Raw genomic sequence first — 21686 nt, forward strand, 5'->3', positions numbered from 1 at the left:
AGTCTCCAGGGCTGTCAGTCTAGCACCTGGCCTGACAGTCTAATTAGCTGTTCCCTGTTTATGACAATGAATTCCTTGCTGTAGCTCTCTGCTTGCACAATGACAGTAGACCAGTCAGTTTCGTTCTGCTTAGTCTCTCTGATTTTCATGCAGTAGCCCAATGTAGTGGGTTTGGATTGTCAATACAGAGGTCTTGTAAATAGTTGACTTTTGAGCAAAAATTGCCTTCTCTGACTTTTGTTTTAAGATCATGGGGACACTGCTTAGGAATTAGAAAAGACCTATTAATCCTTCAGTCCTCCTTGCCTATCCATTTGCCTAGTGCTGTGTAAAAAGCTTCTGTTTACAATGGCTGAACTTTCGGCCGAATCTGATCTACCCGTATCCCTTTAATGTGAGGTGCGCCGAGCAGTTTGGGCACACAGCAGTTATCAGCTAGCCTCTCGTATTTCTGATGTCCCCACACATGACCTGATAGAATGTGGTGGTCACAGCAGCTTCCAATATCACCCAAGCTTCCCTTTCCCATGGAAACTGGAGCACATATGCAAACGTGCCAGGACTCTGTTGCTGAGGCAGGTACTGTCTTGCACCCTCCAGTTGCATTGATGCTAGCCACACTGGGGATGGCGCATGAGAGGTAATTCTGGGGGTGCAGAACTAGCAGAGCGGGATTCCAAGCAAAGCCACTGTTGTTGGTACTTTCCTTGTGCAAACACCAGTGATGCTAGCCAGGATGGTGCTGGAATTGCCTTTACTCATCTGTCAAGTCTCCTGCCCTCTCCTAAGAAGGATCATTCAAATCCTTATGTTACTTTTGCGCTGCATGGGGTGGGGAAAGTTGGTTACTAGTCTCAGACTCGTACGTAAAACACACCTGTACTTTCCCATTTGAACAAATAGGTTGCTACCCTGTTTCTTTCCTTCTAGCTCGATGGCCCAGCTCAGTTTGACACCCTTTTGTTTCTGTTTCTAACAGGAAGAAGCCCACACACGTGACTGTGAACTGCTGGTTCTGTAACCAGGACACGGTGGTGCCATACGGGAATCGCAACTGCTGGGACTGTCCCTACTGTGAACAATACAATGGCTTCCAAGAGGTACCGTAGGGGCTGCCTGGCCAGAAGGCTGCTGGGAGGGGCTGTGCCCTGTGGGAGCAGCAATTGCAGGGAAATCCCTGCTTAGTTCCTTATGACGAAGCATGCTCAGTGCAGATGAAATCAACAGAGAATTTAGCTGCCATACGCTAACAAGTCTCTACTGAGCACGTGTAAACTGAGATTTTTCAACAGTTTATAGTTTGGTCAAGTCTGAGTGAATTTCACGGGCACAGCAAAAGGGAGAACCTGTTAAATTTCAAGCCCTTGCCCCAAAGCATCGAGGCACTAGATTTTTCTCAACTAAATAGCTGTAGGAATTTTTTGACATGGATAAAATGATGCATTTTTTTCTGTTAACCTTGTTCTCTGAAATGGCTGAACCTTTCTAGCATTGGCACTCGTTTCGTTAAAAATTAAGTAAATTCAGCTGGGGGTAGGCACCCAGCTTGGGAAACTTGAGTCTGAATGGTGAGAGTTTGCAGGAGGGTATGTCTACCCAGGAGTGGGGAGATGTAAGTCCCAGTGCTGGTAGACAGATACATGCTAACAGCTGCTTCTCAGGTGTGTACCCAGAGGGTTGGGTAGGATTGAACTTGGCCAGTTAGCCCAAGCTACTGCCTGTTCTGCCATGGCCATGCTGGTGTTTTTAGGCACTCGCTCGACCTGAGCTAGCGCATATGCCCTACCTAAGCTGGGGATTACACCTGCTGCTGGATAGACATACCTGGCATAATAAGCAACAGAAAATGGCCTTATCATAGCCTGAACTGCAGGGCCTTCTACCCAAGACTCTCAGAGTCTCTCTTTACAGAGAGAGATTAAACCCCACCCTCCACTCTGTTGGTAGAGTCGGGCCCAGTTTTCCAGTGGGGAAATTGAGGCACAGAGGATTTGCTCAAGGTCACATGGTGGATCTTTGACAAAGCCAGGAATAGAACCCCAGTCTCCTGATCTCCAGTCCTTTGCTTCTAACCACATGACCGTCTTTCCCCTGGCTTTTTGTCTCCAGCCAGGATTTCCTTAAAGTCTGACCTTGAGGCACTTAGACTCCCTTCCTGCCCTTCCATTTATTCTCTTCCATTAAAGCCATTCCCATACAATTAGCTCATCAAACAGACAGCAAAAGAAGCCATCTCTGCTGCATCTTCTTTTCCTTCCAAACCTCTCCCACTTCTGAGGTGTGCACACTTTGTTATATGTTGACTGACGCTAAAATCTTGGTAGAAACCCTGCCCAGATGTTAGTCTGTGGCCTGCACATCTGCATGCTGGATTATAGCCTGATGCTCTGTGCCGTGGGAGGGCTTGTCCACACTACCGCATGGGGTTGATCTAAGATATGCAGCTTGAGATACGTGAATAGCATAGCTGAAGTCGACGTACTTAGGTCTACTTATCGCAGTGTCTTCACTGCAGTACGTTGACAGCTGGCATTTTCCCTTTGACTCCGCTTGCGCTTCTCGTTCTGATGGAATACTGGAGTCAACGGGAGAGCGCTCTGCAGTTGATTTGTCTTGTCTATACTAGATGCAATAAATCGACCCCCGCCGGATTGATCGCTGCCCACCAATCCGGCACGTAGTGTGGACAATCCTGGAGACTCGTCTTCTGGATTGAACCTCGTAGTTTGCCAGCTGGGGGTTGGTGGATGCTGGGCTGCTGTAGACTGGAGGGTTGATAGGTGCTGCGCTAACATGTTTGTCACAGGATATGCAGTGGCATTTGCAGAGCGATTTTTGTGTGGGCGTGAGTGCTTGGTAGTCTTTAGCTGCTTATGGACGTTTTTGATAGGGCCCTTCTGTCCTCTGCTGCCACTCCTGGGCATTAATGAAATGTGGGGTATGGTGCTGATTTTGCACCACTGAGTGGTGTGTACACTAGACAATCCATGGCCCAGGAGCATGCACAAATCCCTGCAGCACGGCCTGTAAAACAGCTGGGAGTGGCATACAGAATGGGGGGAAGAGCAATGGATCTTACTCTGGTTTTATTTCTTCCTTGTCATATGGGGCAGGGCACTGACAGTGGAACTCCTGCAGAGAAGTGGACTCATGAGCTCATGCTTTTCTTTGTTGCTTGGCAGAACGGAGACTACAACAAGCCCATTCCTGCCCAGTACATGGAGCATCTAAACCACGTCGTGTCAGGTGCCGCGACCTTTTGTGACCCCACCAAGCCACAGCAGTGGGTGAGCAGCCAGATCTTGCTGTGCAAGAAATGCAACAACCATCAGACCATGAAGATCAAGCAGCTGGCATCCTTTGCACCCAGGGAGGAGGTAGGTGTTGGCTTGAACAGACTCTCTCTCTCTATCCCGTTAGGGTAAAGATAACATCCAGGTGTGCTCAGGTCTACCCATGAGGGCATCTTATGTTCCCACTTTATTGCATTGGAGGAACAACAGCCTTTGATCCTGATCTACTGTTTCAATAAGCTCTGGGCAATTGTAAGATGACTGAACTACCAAGACCCTTTCTGTCTGCCCCCACAGCCGCCTCTTATGTCTCCAGAGAGTGATGTATGCCTTGGAGCTGGAGGGCAAATCTGTTGATTTGATCCCTGAGCATGGCATTCAGCAATTCCACTGGAGCAGCCTCCAAGTTGCCCTCCTGCTGTCCCTGCCCTGGATTCCTCCATGGATTGCATCTTCCAGACAGCAGGGCTGTGTCTTGTCTCCTCTCCGCCCTGCAGGTAGCTCATCCCGTGCTCATTCTAACTGTGAGCGCAGCTCAAGTGTCTGTGTGTGTGAAGTGCCTGCCCCAGTTATCGGGGAGGCCATGGCAACTGCATGATGATGCAGACAGGGAATTACTCTGTCCCACCTACACAAAAAGCTTTTTGTCCAGGGCCTTAAGAAAACAAAGTGCTCCGAGCTGATGGCAGAATCCTGGATGAACTCTGAGCAAGGAGCCCCTGGGGTAGTGCAACCCCCCGAGTCTGTCTTGGGGAGGAATTTCCCCGATGTAAAACTCAGCCCCACTTCATATCTTCACCTCCCTTATTATTCAGAGTCCAAACTGTTGGGTGTCCGTTTCGTAGAGTATTGTCCTGTTCGGTTTGAAATGAGGCAAGCCAGGATACTTCTATCGCTTCCCTATGGAAACTGTGCCACAGGCTGGAACAGTGGTTCTAAACCCCACTGACCCAATTAGCAATATGGGGTGGGCAGTGTGTTTGCAACCCCGAGGCCTAATAGATTTCATTGTTTACGCAGGTGATTGGGGGGGGTGTTCTTTATTTTCACCCCAGTCTTCAGCCAGAGTCTCTGAGTTTTTACCCCACATACGCCCGTTCATTAGGTCAGTTACTCTCCCTTCTCAGCACATGTTACTGGGCTGGTTATGTCTCTCCCCTCACCCTTAGCTATCACTTAGCCAAATGGGTTTTGTATTCTTCTTTTAATCTTTCCTTGAGTGAATCCCTCCAGCCTTCCAATTATTTCTGCAGCTCTTTGAACTCCCTCCCTTTAGTACTTTGCATGAGTAGCCTTTTGTGTAAGGCTTTACAAATGACAGCAGGCCCCAGGAGGTTGGTAATGGGGAGAGAGGGATCCTTCGCTCAGCTGGAGGATGGAATGCTGCATCCAGTGCTGCACAGCGACATTGTGCAAACAGTTCAGGAGCGGGAGTGAAGAAGACTCTCCATTCTGATTTGGAATTGGCGGGGAGGATTGTAGACGGGAAAAATTGAATTAGCAGAGTTAGAATATGGCCAGGAAACTGGAGCCACCTCCCCCTAACCTTGCAAAGGTTGCCGTGGGATCACTAGCGTAGTTAGGACTTTAACGTTTAGTCCAACCTGCCAAACAGCACCATGTCAGTCACAGAAGGAAGAGCACCACCTTCTGAACAGCCAACATAACTTCTTGCCAATAGGCTGGGTTTCCTTGGGAGGTTTTCCCATCTAGATTCTGGCCGGACCTTGCCCTGCTTAAATTTGTGGGATGTGATGGGCAGAACAACACAGTAGTAGTTCTCAAGCACACTGTCCTTTTCTACAAGGCCGCAGCTGAGCTGCTCTGATCCTGCTACTGAGGTTAAAAAGAACAGTGCAGTCCAGGTGACATTTCTCCTCCAAGTAGTAGGTTCATCTTCGCGCCTGCGTGGGACAATGAGGCTGCAGCCCTTGCAGCTCTAGGAAACTCTGCTGCTGATTGACATCCATGCTGTCTACCCAGTGGAGCGTGGGGAGCGGGGACATGGTCAGCTCTGGTGTGGGCTTCTCCCCCACAGCTTCTTATTTTAACTCTGTTCCTGCAAAGTATCTAGGGCAGTAAGCCTCATCCTGTTCCATGCAATGAGCCCCCTTATTACAGCAGAGAAGTTCTGGGCCCCCTGGGTTGCAACCCCAGGATCTAGTGGGTTAGTTTACTCCGTAGGCTTTTTCTTATCCAATCTATTCCATGTGATTGGAACCTGCTTAATCAGGATGTCTCCCAGGGCGCAGGTTTGAACCTGTGGATCATGATTGAGGATGCCTTCTGGCAGTTTCATGGTGTTTGGGTTTCTCTTGTGTCTCTGTCTCATGGTGATTCTGTCCACTTGCTCCTGAAACAGCAGTTTTCGCTTCCTCTGTGGTTGATTCACCTCTGCCTAACAGTTTGCTCGTTCCACGCTGACTAGACATGTGGGGTCAGCATATAAACTGCTGGCTCAGTCTTTATTCCTGTGCAAGTCTGCAAAGAGGGGCTGTGCAGTAATGTGATAGGCCTGCTGCAGCTGAGCAGCTCCTCAGAGTGTGTCTTGGTGGAAGCCCAAAGCATCTCAGTCCAGACAGTTGTGACCCCGGCAATAATACGTGGCAGTTCCATGGCGTTTTTCATCCAGCCATTACAAATTGCTTTACAAAGGCCATGGAGGTATTGTTCTGGCCTGTCTTTTAGACAGAGAGGTGAAGTGACTTGCCTGAGGTTGAGTAGCATGTTAGTGGCAGAGGCAGGGAGAGAATGTGAGTTTCCTGGCTGCCCTTCTGGATGGTGCTGCCTTCTGTAGAGATGCCTGGTCACAGGGCCCTCCCAAGAGCTTTGTCAGTGTAGTAACATAGTGAGCTGCAGAGCTCTCTTGTGCCCTCTAGCCTGATGCTCAAATCCTCAAGACCTCCCACAGTTCATGCCTGTGCGATGACTCTTCCAGAACACTGTTTCTCTCCAGCTTAGAGAAGAGAGGCAGGGGCCGAAAGTGGCTGCCAAATTTCCAGCCCCGTCCCTTGGGTTCCCACGCCTGCAGAGCACTCTCATCTTATGTAATTCTAGCTATGTGCCAGCAGAGGGAGCCCTTGGCACAGCGCTCCAGCCAGCAGGCCCTCCAGGGCCAGGGAGATGCACCTTTCCCCCTGGATAAAGCTACCTGTGTCTGGCACATTAATAAAGACCTGCTCTGACCTGACTGAGCAGTAAACGGCAGCAGTAGGCAACCTGTTGGCTGTGTGAACAAGGAGCATTAAACCTTCCACGCAGCCTCACCCTAGCCATGGGCCATTTGCAGTGAAGTCTGCAGGGCGCTTGATGCGCCTAGTTTTCAAGTGCTTGGGCAGCTGTGCCTGGGGACGAAACCATTAAATAGGGGTAGGGAGGAATCTGGCATGTTTCCCATCTTTGCTGAAGACGTTAATGAGACAGAACTTTTGGGAGTATTTTTGGAGCTGAGAGCTGCCCTGTCCCTGGACTGTGGCTCACTTGTGAACGTGGTGAAGTGCGAACAGCGTACAAAGTAATGATAGCATTGTCCCCTTCATGTTCACCACACACACCCCATTGCTGTGGGCCACTGTAAGAGTAGCAACTAGCCCAAAAACCAACTCTCCTATACAACTTTGTGGCTTCCTTCCCAGTGTCTTGCAACTGTTGGGACAAAGGTGCCCATCTCCCCTGGACAAATCTGAGCCATCAAGAACCTTGGGCTGGCTTGCTGTTTGACATCGAGCAAGTCGCTTTGCCTTTGACCCCTATCCTCCCCCAGCCCTCCCAAAAAAGACCTGCACGCAGAGGTGACCCTCGTGCCCAGATTTTTCCTCCCAGTAAAGGGACGGGCTGGGATGGGCAAGTTTTCCTGCTGGAGTTCTATCAGAACAGTCTGGGTCTGCTCTGTTTTCCGAGGCGCTGTTGCTCCTGGGGCCCTATGGGCAGTGGGGCCCATGTTGGGTGCTGTCGAAAGCTTGGGAGCTGTCCCTTTGGCAGTTCAGATCCAAGCCAGCAGAACATCCGTGTGACGCTCCCCTTGAGTGCTGGAGCTGTGGTCCTGAGGTGCTTGAGCTGTGTTGGGGGCCGTGATCTTGCAGTGTTCAGGGCCACCTGTGTTTCATCATAACTGTGAAGCAGGAATTCCGAGCTGCACAGGGTAAAAGGAATGGGGCTGGTAGACAGCCCTGGTGAATGGAGGCCCCTGTTCATTCTTGGGATAGGGTAAGATTTCTCCCAAGCTGCCCCGCACCTGAGCTGCTGCTGAGCTGTAGGGTTGACACAGGAGCCCAGCCTGCAAGTCTCAATAAAGCATGTGGGCAGGGGAGGGGCTGGCCCATCCTCGCTCCCCTCTGGTGAAACAGGAGCCAAGTTTGGGAGAAAACTGACCTTCCATTGCCACGGCTGGGGCAGGGAGCCCAGAACAGCCTGGGAGTGGAGATGGTGCTGAAAGAGCCCTGGGACCTGCCATGATGAGCGATGTCTCTGGTCCAGTGACAGTGATAAATGCGCCCTTCGCACAGGCTGTTTTGACAACCATTGATGATGATTTATTGCACTCTGAGCTGGGGGTTTGTGCCGATGGCTAATGTTGAACCTAGGTCAGAAGGGGAAGCAGCTTGTCTGGCTGGCTTGCATTGGCTGAGTGGAAATCGCTGCGGGCAGGTACCAGCTGGGGCCCCTGTTTACAGGTATGGGACACCTCTCCCCCTAGGTGTGGCCCTTAGCTGATAAAATCAGCAAGGTCATGGCTGATGACATTCCATATCCCATAAACCTCCAAAGGCTGCTGTGCCTTGGTTCTGTCTGTCTCTCCCAGGCTGTGTGGGACTGAGAGGCATTTCCCACGTGCTAGCTGGGTGGCTTGATCCCAGCTGAGTTAGAATTCCGGGATCTGTGCGTTGGTGGAAGAGCGACGGTGCCCTCTGTTGACCGCTGGGGTTCAGTGCCTCTGATTTGCTTCCCTGTTCTCTCACAAGGGTAAATATGACGAGGAGATCGAGGTATATAAGCACCACTTGGAGCAGACCTACAAGCTGTGCCGCCCATGCCAGGCTGCTGTGGAATATTACATTAAGCACCAGAACCGGCAGCTCCGGGCGCTGCTACTGAGCCACCACTTCAAACGCCGGGAGACCGACAAGCCCTATATGCAGGTACGTGGCTGCGGGTGGCAGAGTGAGTGGCGAGGAGAACAGTGCAGTGAACCCTGCATGTGTCTGCTCAGATAGCTCTGATGGATTCAGCTTTCAAGTTGAGTGGGATAATGGGATCACATTTGGCTTAAGTTGAGCACCGGGCTAACCTCTGGTCTTGGGCTGAATTTGATGTTGCAGCTGTAAATAAATCAAGAGGGGTGAATAATGGTGAGTCCTCTGTGATCACAGTCCCCTGCCAGCTTGTCTGTCCCACTGATGATGCTCTAGATGTCTGCCCAGATCTGTCTCAGTGTAATTCTCCCTCTTGGGCCTTGATGAACCGGCCTCTAACGTTTGGCATTGGGTTTGTGCCAGGCTGGGCAATTGCAACACCCCTCACTGTGCGACGCTTGCATCTTACTGGGATGATGTGTGGGACACCATCGAACTGGAAGGAGGGGTGGAGCAGGGGTGGGAAGAACCAACTTGCCCTCCCACATAGAAACTGTGAAGTGTAGGGAAGCAAGTGTGGGACTGAGCAAGGGGCGGGAGTGATAACTTGAGGGATCGTCCCTTCTCCTACAATCCCCTGGGATTCCAGTCCTGGGCTTCCCCCGCCCCCAACTATGGTGCTGAAACCCCTCTCTGCAGCCACTTATTATTCCAGTCCTGTGCAGGGGCTTGCAGTTAGGCCGAGTTGCTCAGTAGGTCGATATAACGTAGAAATGTTTAGTTGGCACCAGCCTGAGGATCCTCCCCTGCCCCCCAACTTATTTTGCTTGCGACAAGAGATATTTCTCCTTCTTCTTTGCAGAGCTTTTGCTCATCCTCTTCCTCCATGAGCACCCCGACTCAGGTGATAATTCTGCGCTTCCTGACCTTTCTCAGCTGTGTGTTCCTTGTCCTGATGGCCTCGTATGGGTCAGGCGATCCCTTCTCACTCAAAGGCGTGGCCTCTGCTCCTGTGGAATCTGGCCCCACTGCCATCAGGAATGGGACTGGAGCAAGCCCGGCAGCAGCCTCAGAGAATCGCACTCTCTTGGGAGTTGCAGGCTGGTGGGAGCTGCTCCAGCTGCTTCCAGAGCCAATGGTGAAGAACTTGAGTGTCGCTTGGACCTACGGGAGGAACCATCAGATTGCAGTTGTCGTCCTTGGGCTGGCCACCTGCCTGTTAGCCATGCTCCTGGCCGGACGGATCAGGTTAGTCTCCTGTCTGCTTTCTGTGTCCATCTGGGGGCTTCTTGAGATCCTGATGTGGGCGTGGGGGGGGAGGGGGCTGATTGTCTGCACTCTCTCAGCAGGGGGCTCTGGTTTTGCTCTGCCCTCTTGATCCTTGGCTCAGCACAGGGCTGGAAATGCAGCCATTGGCAGCACTGGCCTCCTGTCCCCTTGCAGTGCTCACAAGCAATCCCCCAAGCCAGTTGAACCCAGGTCTTCCAGTTCTAGTCCTGCCTCTGACTAGGGCAATGAGTGAGCCTCTCTTTCCATAGAGTCATGCCTACCCGCCTGTCGGATTAAAAGGCCTCTGTATGTTGTTATGAGTAGTGGCGGCAGCCTTCCATTCAGTGCTTGGGTTGTGGGAGAGGATTCTTGGGATGCTACTGAGATTGCAAAGGACCCTCTGAAAGATCTAGATTGTGGGCGAGGGGGGAAGGTCTTAGATAATCCCAATATAACCATGGCCTGAATTACCAAGGATGGACAAATCTCTTCATTGTACTGTAGTCTAATGAATGGAGCAGTAGTTTATCAGAGCAGGTGGGGGGCCCTGCAGTTGACAATTGATGGGGAGGTGGCCTATAACCTGCTTCAGTCTGTGCATCCCAGGCTGCCACCTACTTCGCCCCCTCAGTGCCTCCCTCCGGGGCCGTGCCTGGCTTGGCTCTGGGTGGCTGGTTTGTAGGCGTGTTGCTCTGACGTGCAGCCTCATTTTTTGGCATTCCAGGCTGCGGAGAATCGATGCCTTCGCCTCGGTCCTGTGGCTCCTGGTGATGGGTTTGCACTTGGCTGAAAAGTACCTGAAGGCGGACATGCCCAGCTGGCTGAACACGGCCAAATTCGGCACCACATCCCTGTGCTGCCTGGTGGGCTTCACCGCAGCAGTGGCCACACGAAAGTCAACGGGCCAATGGAGATACCGGCCCCGAAGGTCAGAGCCAGAGCAGTGACCCTGGGGGAAGGAGGAAAAAAGCCGTGCGAACTCTGTGCGACTGGTGCTTCTCTCTCTACTTTATTTCCCCCTCTTTTTTTCTTTCTATTTTTTCCCCTAGAAGCGCAGTGAAGACTTTTCCTCCTTTTTCCACTCTCGCTTCCCACCAAGCCAGCTGCTCATAGCGTTTCTGCCGCCTCCGTTAGCCAAGGAAGCCGCTTCTGCCGCCTCCATTCTCCCTCCTCCTGAAACCTCCGCCAGTGGTGCAAACACCAGCCCCTGCGCAACCCCAGAGCCAAATCTTCCACCAGCTGCTTCACAGACTGCTCCATAAATGCAGCCTCATCCCCATTCTGCTCCTCCAGCCAAAGAGATTCTGGCTGCTTCTATCCTTCCGGCTCCGCTCACTGCGTGTCCATCCCTAGCTAGTCATGGAGGGATACTCTGCCCTGAGCCTCCCAAGGGCTATGCCACGTTGTCTCATAATGGTGCTGATCATTTTTAGTTTACACTGACAGGAATGCACTCCTGGATTCATTTTAACCTTTCTGTACTCACACTGCATGACTGATCCTTAATGGGGAGAGGGATGAGACAGCTTGTTAAATAACCTACTTCCACTCACCCTCCATTGTGTAGCCTCACCTAACCGCATGTCCTTTTGCTGTGCTCTGGCTTCTACTCTGAACAGGAAGAACTCCTTGGGTGCTTTTCTTACTGGAACTATTAATAACTTGAAAACAGAGGTGCTTTTAAAAATTATTTAACTCAGGGTATCTTGACTGATGCAAAATCTTCAGCTGTTTAAAAATTGTATCTCCAAATTTCTTGGTTTTTGGGGGGAAGGAGCGGGGGGGTTGTGAAGAAGATCTAAATAGAAGCACAATTTTTATTTATTCATTAAAGAGTTCTCCTCTGCTCTGTAGCCTTAGTGGAGGAGGACATGCTAGGCCACAAATCACAACTAGGAGATGCTGTGCGGTACAGTCAGTCTTCCAGCATACATAACCATAAACCTTACTCCGTTCAGTGTCTTCTTTTGTATTCAAGACATCTGAGTTCAGAACATCTGCTGGGAGGAAGTGCCAGAGAGATGGAATCCAGGGCGATGGTTACTAATTCGATGGGACTGCATGATATCAGATCTGGATTAGCTGGTGTTACCTAAAGGAAAGTGCTTAGGTTTTTTGGAGTTGTGGCAGTTGGGAGGGTTAGGGTTAACCATGCCAAAAAAACAAGCCCATGAAATGTCATCTATTGCATTCTTTCCAGTAGGGTCACAATGAAATCTTGAGAACCAAATGCTGAGGGGCATGGGGAAGGGAGGATTTTTCTCTTGGCTGAGCGTTTCAAGGAGGAACAATTTGGGCACCCACCACGGGTTACATGGTCTGGACTGAGTTCCTCTGCATTTAGTTATGTAGGAGACAGGCCTTGCAGGAAAAGGTGGGCTCTACAAGGGAAACTGCAACGTGACCTAAGATTCTACTTACTTACTTACTTACTTTTTGCCTTGTATTTATGAAACCGCGCAGGGAGCTGCCATCCTGACAGTAGATTAAATGGTCTTCTGCTTTACTGTGTGTGTGTTTGCTGAGCTATCTCCCCTTTTGTACTCTCAATCAGAATGAAGCCTCTGCTAGAAAGAATCTGCGTCTCCCACCGAGGAAGTCGGTGGTGCTATTTAGAGTGAGAGATGGTGAAATAGAAGGGAATATCTGAAAGCTAGAGGCTTTTTAAAACAATTTTTCATGTCTGTTTAACTTTCACTGCAGTTCCGCTTGTAACCAATGTTCACCAAGACAGCAGAGTTGTAATGCTGAGCTGGTCTGATGAAATCTCCAGTAAGACCAAACCAAGTCTGCTGGCTGCAGCCTGGAATGTACAGCCATCCTCTTTCCTATAGAAACAGCAGTGCGGCTGTAACTTGGGCAACTGTCACAGCAACTCCTGTAACCATGTTCGGCGACTGTTCCAGGAAGCCCATGCACAGAGCCTGCCCATGTAGCTTTACCCTAAGATCTCTCTTGTTGAGAATTTTTGCTGGGCTCTTCAGGTAACTTTACTATCCAAATCTCTTCTCTGCCCTCTCTCTCTCTCTCTCACTCTCACACGCACGCAACTGTGGTGCTCGTAAAAAGCGCTGCTCTGGAGAATCAAGACCTACTTATCCACAGTAGCCCCAGCTTTTGCAAAGGCAAGCTTCTCCCCACTCTGCCAGCCTTGCTCAACCTCGACCTATGGGGCACCTGCCAGGGTGAGGGTCTTGGTTTCTATTAGTGGTTTGACTTTTAGGCTCTCTGAGATTGCCATGCAGGGCTTCAGTTGTGATGGGGGACACAATCCTTTGCATTAAAGGGCTTCTTGTTAAAAGCAAATGCTGCAAGGCATGGCAGGTGCTCCTGGCAGGGGAAGAAAGGAGTGAAGAAGCTTGTCCACAGCCACCGTCTTGTGTCACCCCCTCAGGCCGGAGATTCCCAGAGACATGGGTATTTCTCTTTGCTCCTTCTCCTTCCAAAATGGAATTGTAGCAGGAGGGAATTTGATCTAAGAAGTGGAACAAGCCACGTGTCTGATCACATGTCCTTTATGAATGTGGTACAGTCCCTAGTATTTGATATGGACATCTAACGAAGTGATCATTCCCAATTCGTGCCGTTCTTGGTCACTTACAGGCCAACTGGTTGCCTAATAAATACTTGCAAATGCATCAGTAACTATAGCAATATTAACCATCAGAACTCCCTTGGGTAAAACCATATAATAAATTAACTGGCAGTTGAACCAGATCTAACTCGGGTTCACTCCATCCACAGCTAAGCTGCATAAAAATGCAAGTCCTGTTGAGCTGATTATCTAGTATTTTGCTTTTCTCTTTCCCTGCTTGGAAGTTTTTCAGTCTCCAGCAAAGTCTATATGGCGAGAGAGCCAAGTTTTCCCTCTGCTGTGTTGCCACCTTAGCTGGCTAAAGACCCACAGCCTCTGTCCTTGCCTTGCTGAAAGGTTCCTTCTAGCCTTGTGAACTTGCTCATTTCATGTTGTGAGGCCGCTATGAGTCAGAGGACTTTCCGGTTCTCAGATTTCCTCTTTAACGAGCTACCAAGGGAATAATCTCCCCTCTTCATTACTAATGTCTATCATCTCGTGGCCACGTCTGGATCTCTGATGACACCAGCGGGTTTTGGTAGACTTGCCAGGTGTCCGTCTGTGAGCTCTTTGCATGAGCAGCATCACTTTTGCCGCAAGGCTCCAGCAGCTTTACAAATGCACTTCTACTCATCTGTCCTCTAAAGCTTTTTGCGTTCAACTTAAACTTCTGTTCTTAAGCCCACAGCAGTCTCCAGAGGCACCTAAAGGAGGTCGCTCTGGCACTCTTGTCTCTAGCTGTCTACAGCTTCCAGGTCATTTGCACCTGAATGCCTCCGTGCCCAGACGAGCACATGGTACTGGCATTAAGATACTGTTGTTCATGGTGGAGGAGGGGTTGACTAAATGGACAGTGCTGTGCATGGCCTGCCCTCTATCTCAGTACGGTCTGTAGCTCAGGAGAGGCCCGATACAGTGGGTAGCCATCACGTGTGTGTGCAGAGGGGAACAGGGCAAGGGGGCGGAACCTTTTGAGACGAGTGCAGAACAAGGGAGTTGGTGAGGAAAGCACTGTAGCTTGCAGGGTAAAGAGCTAATCCCACCTGCTCATTTGCTGTGTCCCAGTTCCTCCTTGTCCTCCTCCACAGTACACCAGGGCCCCTCCACCAGTATGAGCAGGTGACCCCTTCTGGGTTTGCAGAGGGCTAGCAGGTCAAGGATCAGATCGTTTGCCTGTGTGTGTTTCTGCCGGCTCATCAGAGGCATGGTGCTGCACAGAGCACTGTGCTCAGGATAGTGGCCCAGCTAGGTTTCTCCTTGGTGTCAGTGAACGCTTGGTATGGAATTGATCCCCTTATGGTTTTGCCAGACACGCTGGCTGTGACTGCACAGCCATTCCCAGTTCTTCACTCTAGGTTGCTTGTCCCTCTCTGGCATCCCTGTGTAACCACAGGGCATACTGTGCATGGCAGATATGTGGCTGTCCAAAGGGTGCTGGCCCAGAGTCAGGTGGAAGCATGGGTGCTAGGGAAAGGCTGTAATGTGGGGACCCTCGTGCTAAGGGAACGCATCAAATCCATTCCAGGAAAGAGGGCTGTGACCTCCTTGCCAGCGCATCCAGTTCAAGAGCTAGTGAAGTCCTTGTGGGAGTTCATGCTGGCCCCAGGTGAGCTAAAAGGCTCCATGGCTTATGATACACCAAGTGCCTGCTGGGATGGAGCTTGTTCACTCAAACAAGATGAGTCTTAACCGTTTTAAGCCCATCCCAGGATTGCAATGCCAGTCAAACCTATTGCTGAGCCGTCAGCCACAGCCGCTGATCCAGACCACTGCAGGGCAAAGGCCTCTTCAGTACTGCTGCAATCCATATCGCGCTGCTGCTGCCGCTCTCTAAAGGGTAGAAGTTCTTTTGCCCACATGTCCGTGCCTGTTCCCTTAGGGGAGTTGTCTTCTCCGGCGCCGCTTCAAGCGCCTCCTCTGTCTAGGAGCCTGCCATGCTGCCAGTGGGAGCAGGGGAAGTGGCTGAGGCTGTTCTGACCAGCACTACAGCCCTATAGGTCTCACTCCAAGGATCAGCCTGCCTGACTCCCCAGCTGGCAAGAAGATGCTCAATGGCAGCTCACGCAGCAATCCTTTGAGAACCGTTTGACCCATTTTCTTCCTGGTGCCCAAAGGTTCGGCGGTGGTTTTCCAGCTGAGGTTTCACTTGGGCCTCGCTCACGTGGCAGGTTTCTTGCCCTCTCGCTTCCCTTTGACGGTGCCCTTGTTTCTAACTGTTTAGATGTGTCCTGCCTCTAGCCACTAGGTCTCTGGCACCTTTCTAAACACGGTCAGCAAGCTGGCGTAAAGTTCATATGTCGTCCTGCATCCAGTGTGCTTGATCTCTAGTCCTGTTCTCTTTCCTCCGATATGCTGCTGTGGGGGTGGATGAGGGTGCAGGGGAAGTTAGACACCAGGAAGCAACCGAGACAATAATCGACCTTTAAACTGTGGACAGCCGGAATCCCTTGATCTGGATAGTCGGTTACAGCTAGCTGGCAAGCATGAACTCAAACTGGGGTTAATGACCCCAAGGCAGGGGGAGTGTGAAATATACGTGCCCTGACAATTTAACATCTTGGTGTATGGAGAGGTATTTTGGGTACCTGCTAAGCTGTACTGCTGAAGGGATAGAGAGCCCACAGAGTGCTTTTAGCGAGATTTTTGGGATCCGTAAAAGGTTTCCAATCAAAACATTCAAAGGCAAGACAAGCTTCTGGAAAATACTGGAAGCAGTTTTATTTTAGCCTTAGAGGCTGTCATCAAACACACTGTCATGTTTCTTTCACACTTCTGGGTACCTTGGCAGGTGTGTGCTACTGCATGTGCCTAGAAATAATCAGTAATTTTTTTTCTTTTTAATGGAATTGCACAATGCAGTGAAATCAAACTGGCAGTGACTGACTCACTGGAAGACTCCAAATTAATCTGTCCTGTCCTCCTTGTGCCAGTCTTGCCTAACTCACTGTAGCTCATAGGATGCTTGTTTCCATACGCAGGGTGATCCATACAGGGTGTATCAGTCGTAGTGGGTGGGTGGTTGGGTGTTTTTGTGCAGTTAGATCTGGGTGAAAGGCTCTCATCTTTTGTTGGAGCCTGACTGCTTGCAGATGCTTTGACTGTCTTTGGAACTGCCATCACTAGAATTAATAAATCACGACGCTGCCTTTTCATAGGGTCATTCTTGAAACGCCCAAGCCGTAATGCCATCTGGGCTGTTCACCACCGTGGGCCAGACCTTCCTCTCAGCTGGACTGTACATCAGTCAGCAAGGAAGCTTGTGGTCTGTTTTATCAGCCACCAAAGCAGGGCTGTTGCCTGAAGATTCCCAAAGCCTTGCAGGCCTGTGCACACAAACGTGATCATGTGCCTGTAACCAGCAGTATAGTTGTTCTCAAATTAAAAACCTCCTGCCCCAGGTGCTCTGTGCTCCTATCTGCCTCATTCTGGTGGCACACCAGCAGATCCAAGTGCAGAATGCAAACTGGGGCAAGGACGGACTCTGCCTTATTAGCGTGATGCTACGAACATGCCGGAGTAGTGGGTGGTGAGAAATGATGGCTGGCTTTGTGCATCAGTCTAAACCTGGCCACCCTCTGACAAACTCTGTCTGTGAAATCTGCTCCTTCTATAGCCTCTCTTCCAAGGCTGAAGGAGGCAGCTGCTTGTCAGCAGGAACAATTGCTTCAGTGTTAGAAGTGGACTGATAAGGGGCAGTGACATGCCTTTCCCTGAATACACTAACTTCTGTACGCTAAATGGCTCTGCCTCAGCTGGGCTAGTGCTTCTGTCCTGTTACCTACCAATGGGGCTGGCTGGGGCTGAGAGGATACTTGGATGGTGCTTTATATTTCCAAGGTGCTTTGCAAACTTTGGCAGGGAAAGAGAGAGCGCAAAGGATTTGCAGCAGGGAAGACGCACCCAGCTGCTGCTCCTCTCCTTCCGAAACCTGCTTTGAGTGTTTGCATGTTAATTGACCTCCTTGCAGTTTTTACTTTAGCGTATTTATATCTTGTCTTTCCCTTGCTATTAACCTTTCTTTCCCCTCCCTGGTACAAGTCTGTGGTGTGCGTGAGCTGGGTGTGCCAGATGGATGGGGGAAGGAGGGAAATGTAACCTTTTTTTTTGTTGCAGTGTTTTGTTTTAATGTGTGCTCTTCTTACTTTAAAGCAAGCTGAAATTGTGTGATGCTAATAATCATGTTAGACGCTGCAGCAGATATATATGTGGCTGTAATCTAGCGGAATTATTTATGCTTTTATTATAAAACATTATATTAATATAATAGCTGATGCTATTGCTCCAGCTTGTTTGACTGTCTATGAAATGGGGGGGGGGGGTTAATTTGTAAGAGCTGCTTGTGACCAGCATCCCGCGTGCGCACAGCTGGGGTGAAACGTGCAGCTTAATGCTTGAGGCTTTCCTAGTAGTAACGGATGTTCTCCAAAGGGACAGTATTCAGTTCTGAAGAGCAGCAATGAGAAGGTGTCCAATGGAGAAGTCACCTGCACCCTCCCCAAAGGGGCCATTCACTACACCTAACGCACACGCTTTAAAACATTCTGTGCTGCTGGTCAGGTGAGAAGCCAAAACTCTCAGTGCTGAATGTTGAGTGCAGAGGAAGGGTGGTGAATGAGTATGGGGCAGGCAGTTTTCTGACCATGCTCCATGTCCCCTCATCCCCTAAAAGAGGATGACTTCAGGGAGAGCAGAATCCTTGTAGGTGGACCTCGATGGGACATGAAATGTGTAGGGATCACTTATCCCGGGGTAGATGGAGCCCGAAAGTTGACTGTATATGGCCCTTTCCAGTGGGCAGAGCAGACATATGTGGAAAAATCAGATTATCTGGTCTTGACTGCATGTTGCCGGGCTTTTTCCCCCCTCCGTGCTAGTCCAGTTACTGGAGTGGGTCCATGTTGGCCCTACTGGCACATGCTAACACTGACTGCTCCTATCTCCCTCTCTGCCCTGGGGTTGACAGTTCGTCCCTGTGCAGTTCCCTTAGATGACATCAAAATCCACCCTTTGTGGGCCTTGTTCTGGATTGAGGAAAGGCTTTGGCACAGAGAAGGTCCTGCTGGTGAGAGGCAGCTCTTCCAGTCCTGCATACTGTCCCCTATCAGGCAACATTTTACTTAACCATATTTAAAAGTACCTGTACAGTAGAATTGTGGCTGACTGTCTAATCATTTTAGAATCACTGTAAACACTACTCAAGATACTAGATTATTGTTCATGACACTGAGTTTTAAAATAAACGGCTTCATGGCCCTGACTATTTCCAACACCCGTTTGACTCCAAAGCCTTTTTTCATCACTTCGCCACTGCTCCTCAAGTGTTTGTAAGTGCACAACATGGGGCAACACAGTTCAGAGCCTGTTCTTAACCCCCTGGGGAGGCAGAGAGAAGAGGTCACAGCTCTCTCCTGCGTTGCTGTTTTTAGGGGCTGATGTGCCGGCTGCTTGCACAATGACTCTGTTCTTCCTCCTCTTCCTTCCCACTTGCCTCTATAAACTACTTAAGTGAGTGCTCTTCCGTGCCTGAGCAATAACCCGTTTCCATGCTAGGCCCTCCACTCGAGCACCTGAGCAGTGCCTAACTCACTCCTCGCTATAGCTGTGGGGAAGACATTACTACTGGACAAGCCACAGCGATGGGTGTAGTAGAAGAGGCAGGATTTTGCATATATTACGCTGTGCTTGTTGACTTAAAACAGCCAGAGGACCTAACTTTGTTCACAGTCAGTCAAACCAAGAGTCCTTCTTCTGAACTCTCCTCCCCGTCGGTCAGTGCCAGGGGCCTTATGCGCTCATGTGCTCTACTTGGATTATTTGGCCACTCTTGTCCTCCTTGACGGTAAGAGTTCCCGTTTCAATATGGTGCAAGGGATATAATTTCCCTCCCTGCTTCCACTGTCTGGGAGACTGGAGACCCTTTGCCTGGGTGACGTTTAGGACACAGTAAGGCTGTAGAGCCGCATGGAGGGAAGTGCACAGTGAAGAAAAGAAGGGAGAAAGTCACTTAAATCCCAGTCATGGACTCTGAAAGTGATAAATGACTGTAAAAATCTTCATTTTTCTCAAGTGAGAAAGCTCCAACAGCCAGGGAGCTGGACACACTGTGTTCAGGCACAGAGGGGAGCTGTCCAAAATCAAACCTTTTGCCCCAAAACTTAGCAAGGTGTGGCGGTAGGAGAAAGCACCCTGACCAACCACATGTGATGACTTGGATTTGTTCTTTGCTGCTCTGGCCACTTTGTGTGCGGTGGGTATTTTCTCTGGGATAGGTGACTTCCACTGATTCATTGTCTTGTTTCATTTCCATCTCTGTCTAGCTGTGTACATCCGTTTCAGCTCCACAGCTGGAGCTTGGATCTGGGTACGTGGGTTGCGGGAGTGGGAACATTGAAGGGTAAAGCTAGAGTTGAGAAGCACCGCATCTTGTTCTAGGCCCTCTGGAATCTAAGCAGAGGGAGGATTTTGGTTAACTGATAAGCTGCTTGCCTCTATTAAAACACATGTCCAACCTGAGAACGTTACTGTAAGGTTGGCTGATGCAGTGAAACTAGTTGGATAGTTGAGCGTTTCTCCTATACTTGCAGATTGCTTTAAAAAGAGGAAAATTTCAGCTGTTGACTCTATCCTTTAAAGTGCAGTGATCTTTTAAAATTAACCTGCTCATTCTAGAGAAATTTGTCTTGTTGCTGTATTGTGTCACTGTCACCACATTATCCATGAAGGAGAATGGCATGTGCTTCATTTGTTTCAAAATGTTGTGTAGCATAAATCACCATAAATCTGAGCACAGGGTCAGGGAATTCTGGTAGCTACTCCCTGTTCTGCTTCCTGTATGACCTTGAGCAAGTTGCTTCACCTTTCTGTGTCTGTGTTCCCATCTATAGTGGGAGTAATACTTTACCTCCACAGAGATGTTGAGACTAGATTAGTTAGATCGGGGTTCCCAAACTGAGGGTCGTGAGGTTATTACATGGGGGAGTCGCGAGCTGTGAACCTCCACCCCAAACCCCGCTTTCCCTCCAGCATTTATAATGGTGTTAAATATTTTATAAAGTGTTCTTAATTTATAAGGGGGGTCGCACTCAGATTTGCTATGTGAAAGGGGTCACCAGTAATAAAGTTTGAGATGTTTCAGTGTTCTGAAGTCCTCTGCAAGCAGGCACTACAAAAATGTAACACATTTCTCTAACAAGTTGATGCTCAGTCAGTGTAGCTACAGGGCTACGTCACTTTGCTCTGAAGTCTCTTTCTTAAAATCTCAGAGTCCCCAGACTTCTAACGTTCTAAGTAATGGGCCTGAAGTGTGCAGATAGATAGCTCTGATGTCACATCAATTCACTGTCTCTCCCGTTATTCCTCACTGTATTGACAGTTTTTGCTTCTCACCACCCCTTGCTTTTCTCTCCTGTCGTTTTTAACTGTTGTACAAATCCTGCAATAGAACATGGGGATATCTCGTATAAAATGTGAATAAAGCAGGTTCTTCCTGTGACATCTTTCAAAAATACAATTTTAAAAAGCCACTGGAAACTGGGGGCTTGTCTACACTGGCAATTTACAGCACTGCAACTTTCTCGCTCAGGGGGGTGAAGAAACACCCCCCTGAGCACAGCAAGTTTCAGCGCTGTAAAGTGGCAGTGTAGACAGTGCACCAGCGCTGGGAGCTATGCCGCTCATGGAGGTGGTTTGTTGTGGTGTTTAAGAGCACTGAGAGAGCTCTCTCCCAGCGCTCTGCCACGACCACACAAACCATGTTAAAGCTCTGCCGCGGCAATTCTCCAGCGTTGCCAGTGTAGAATAGCTCTAAGCTTGTGCCTGCCCCATGATTCTGATAGTGGAGCCTGCGTAAGCATCACTTTTTGTAGTGTCATTAGATCAGAACTCTAGGTGCTCCATAGTAGACTCTGTGTGTCTGATGCTGTGTAGATCAGCTGAGCTATGCGTACACATCCAGGGGCTCTGATGACCCTGGGTGCTTCAAAATTGCCAGGAGGAATGGAAGAGGGTGGAAATAGGAGTAACTTTTGATGGTTTGATTGGTTCATAGCCCTCTAATCAACCTATGTAAAGGTAGGTGGTAGAATTGTGACATCTAATGCAGTTCTGCTAACTGCATATTTATTTGTATGGAGTCATCCTGTGGAGAAAACATTGGGAAAGTTGTCGTGTTGCCCTATTTAAAAAAAACAAAACGCATCCCTCTGGCATGGCTGTCCCAGCTATGGAATAGAGCCCTGTTATATAGTTATGAGAGCTTTATTTTACAATATCTGACACTGGCATTTTTGGTATGCCTGTCTTTAAATCGACATCTCCTCTTACGTTCTTAGGCCTGGAACACTGTCCTCTACCCTCCTGAGACTTGGTTGGAAGCTTTCTGAAATGGTCCAGGGAACCAGGCATGGGTGGTCTGGGGGAGGCTAGTCCCCAGTCCTGTCCCTACCACCTGAGGCTCTGCTTCCAGAGCATGAGGAAGGA

At 49.7% G+C, this 21686-nt stretch overlaps 1 protein-coding gene across 1 annotated transcript in view; it reads left to right on the forward strand.

The window, feature by feature from the left end:
• TMEM201 (transmembrane protein 201) overlaps positions 1 to 21686 on the forward strand; it is a 47531-nt gene that overhangs the window by 10765 nt on the left and 15080 nt on the right. Inside the window, exons 2-6 of the mRNA XM_075060398.1 lie at positions 980 to 1100; positions 3183 to 3377; positions 8255 to 8431; positions 9228 to 9613; positions 10359 to 10562. Of these exons, the coding sequence (XP_074916499.1) occupies positions 980 to 1100; positions 3183 to 3377; positions 8255 to 8431; positions 9228 to 9613; positions 10359 to 10562 (1083 nt within the window). The remainder of the gene's footprint in view (positions 1 to 979; positions 1101 to 3182; positions 3378 to 8254; positions 8432 to 9227; positions 9614 to 10358; positions 10563 to 21686) is intronic.

This window comes from Chelonoidis abingdonii, chromosome 23, assembly GCF_003597395.2.
Source record: "Chelonoidis abingdonii isolate Lonesome George chromosome 23, CheloAbing_2.0, whole genome shotgun sequence".
In the NCBI taxonomy this organism is placed as follows: Eukaryota; Metazoa; Chordata; order Testudines; family Testudinidae; genus Chelonoidis; species Chelonoidis abingdonii.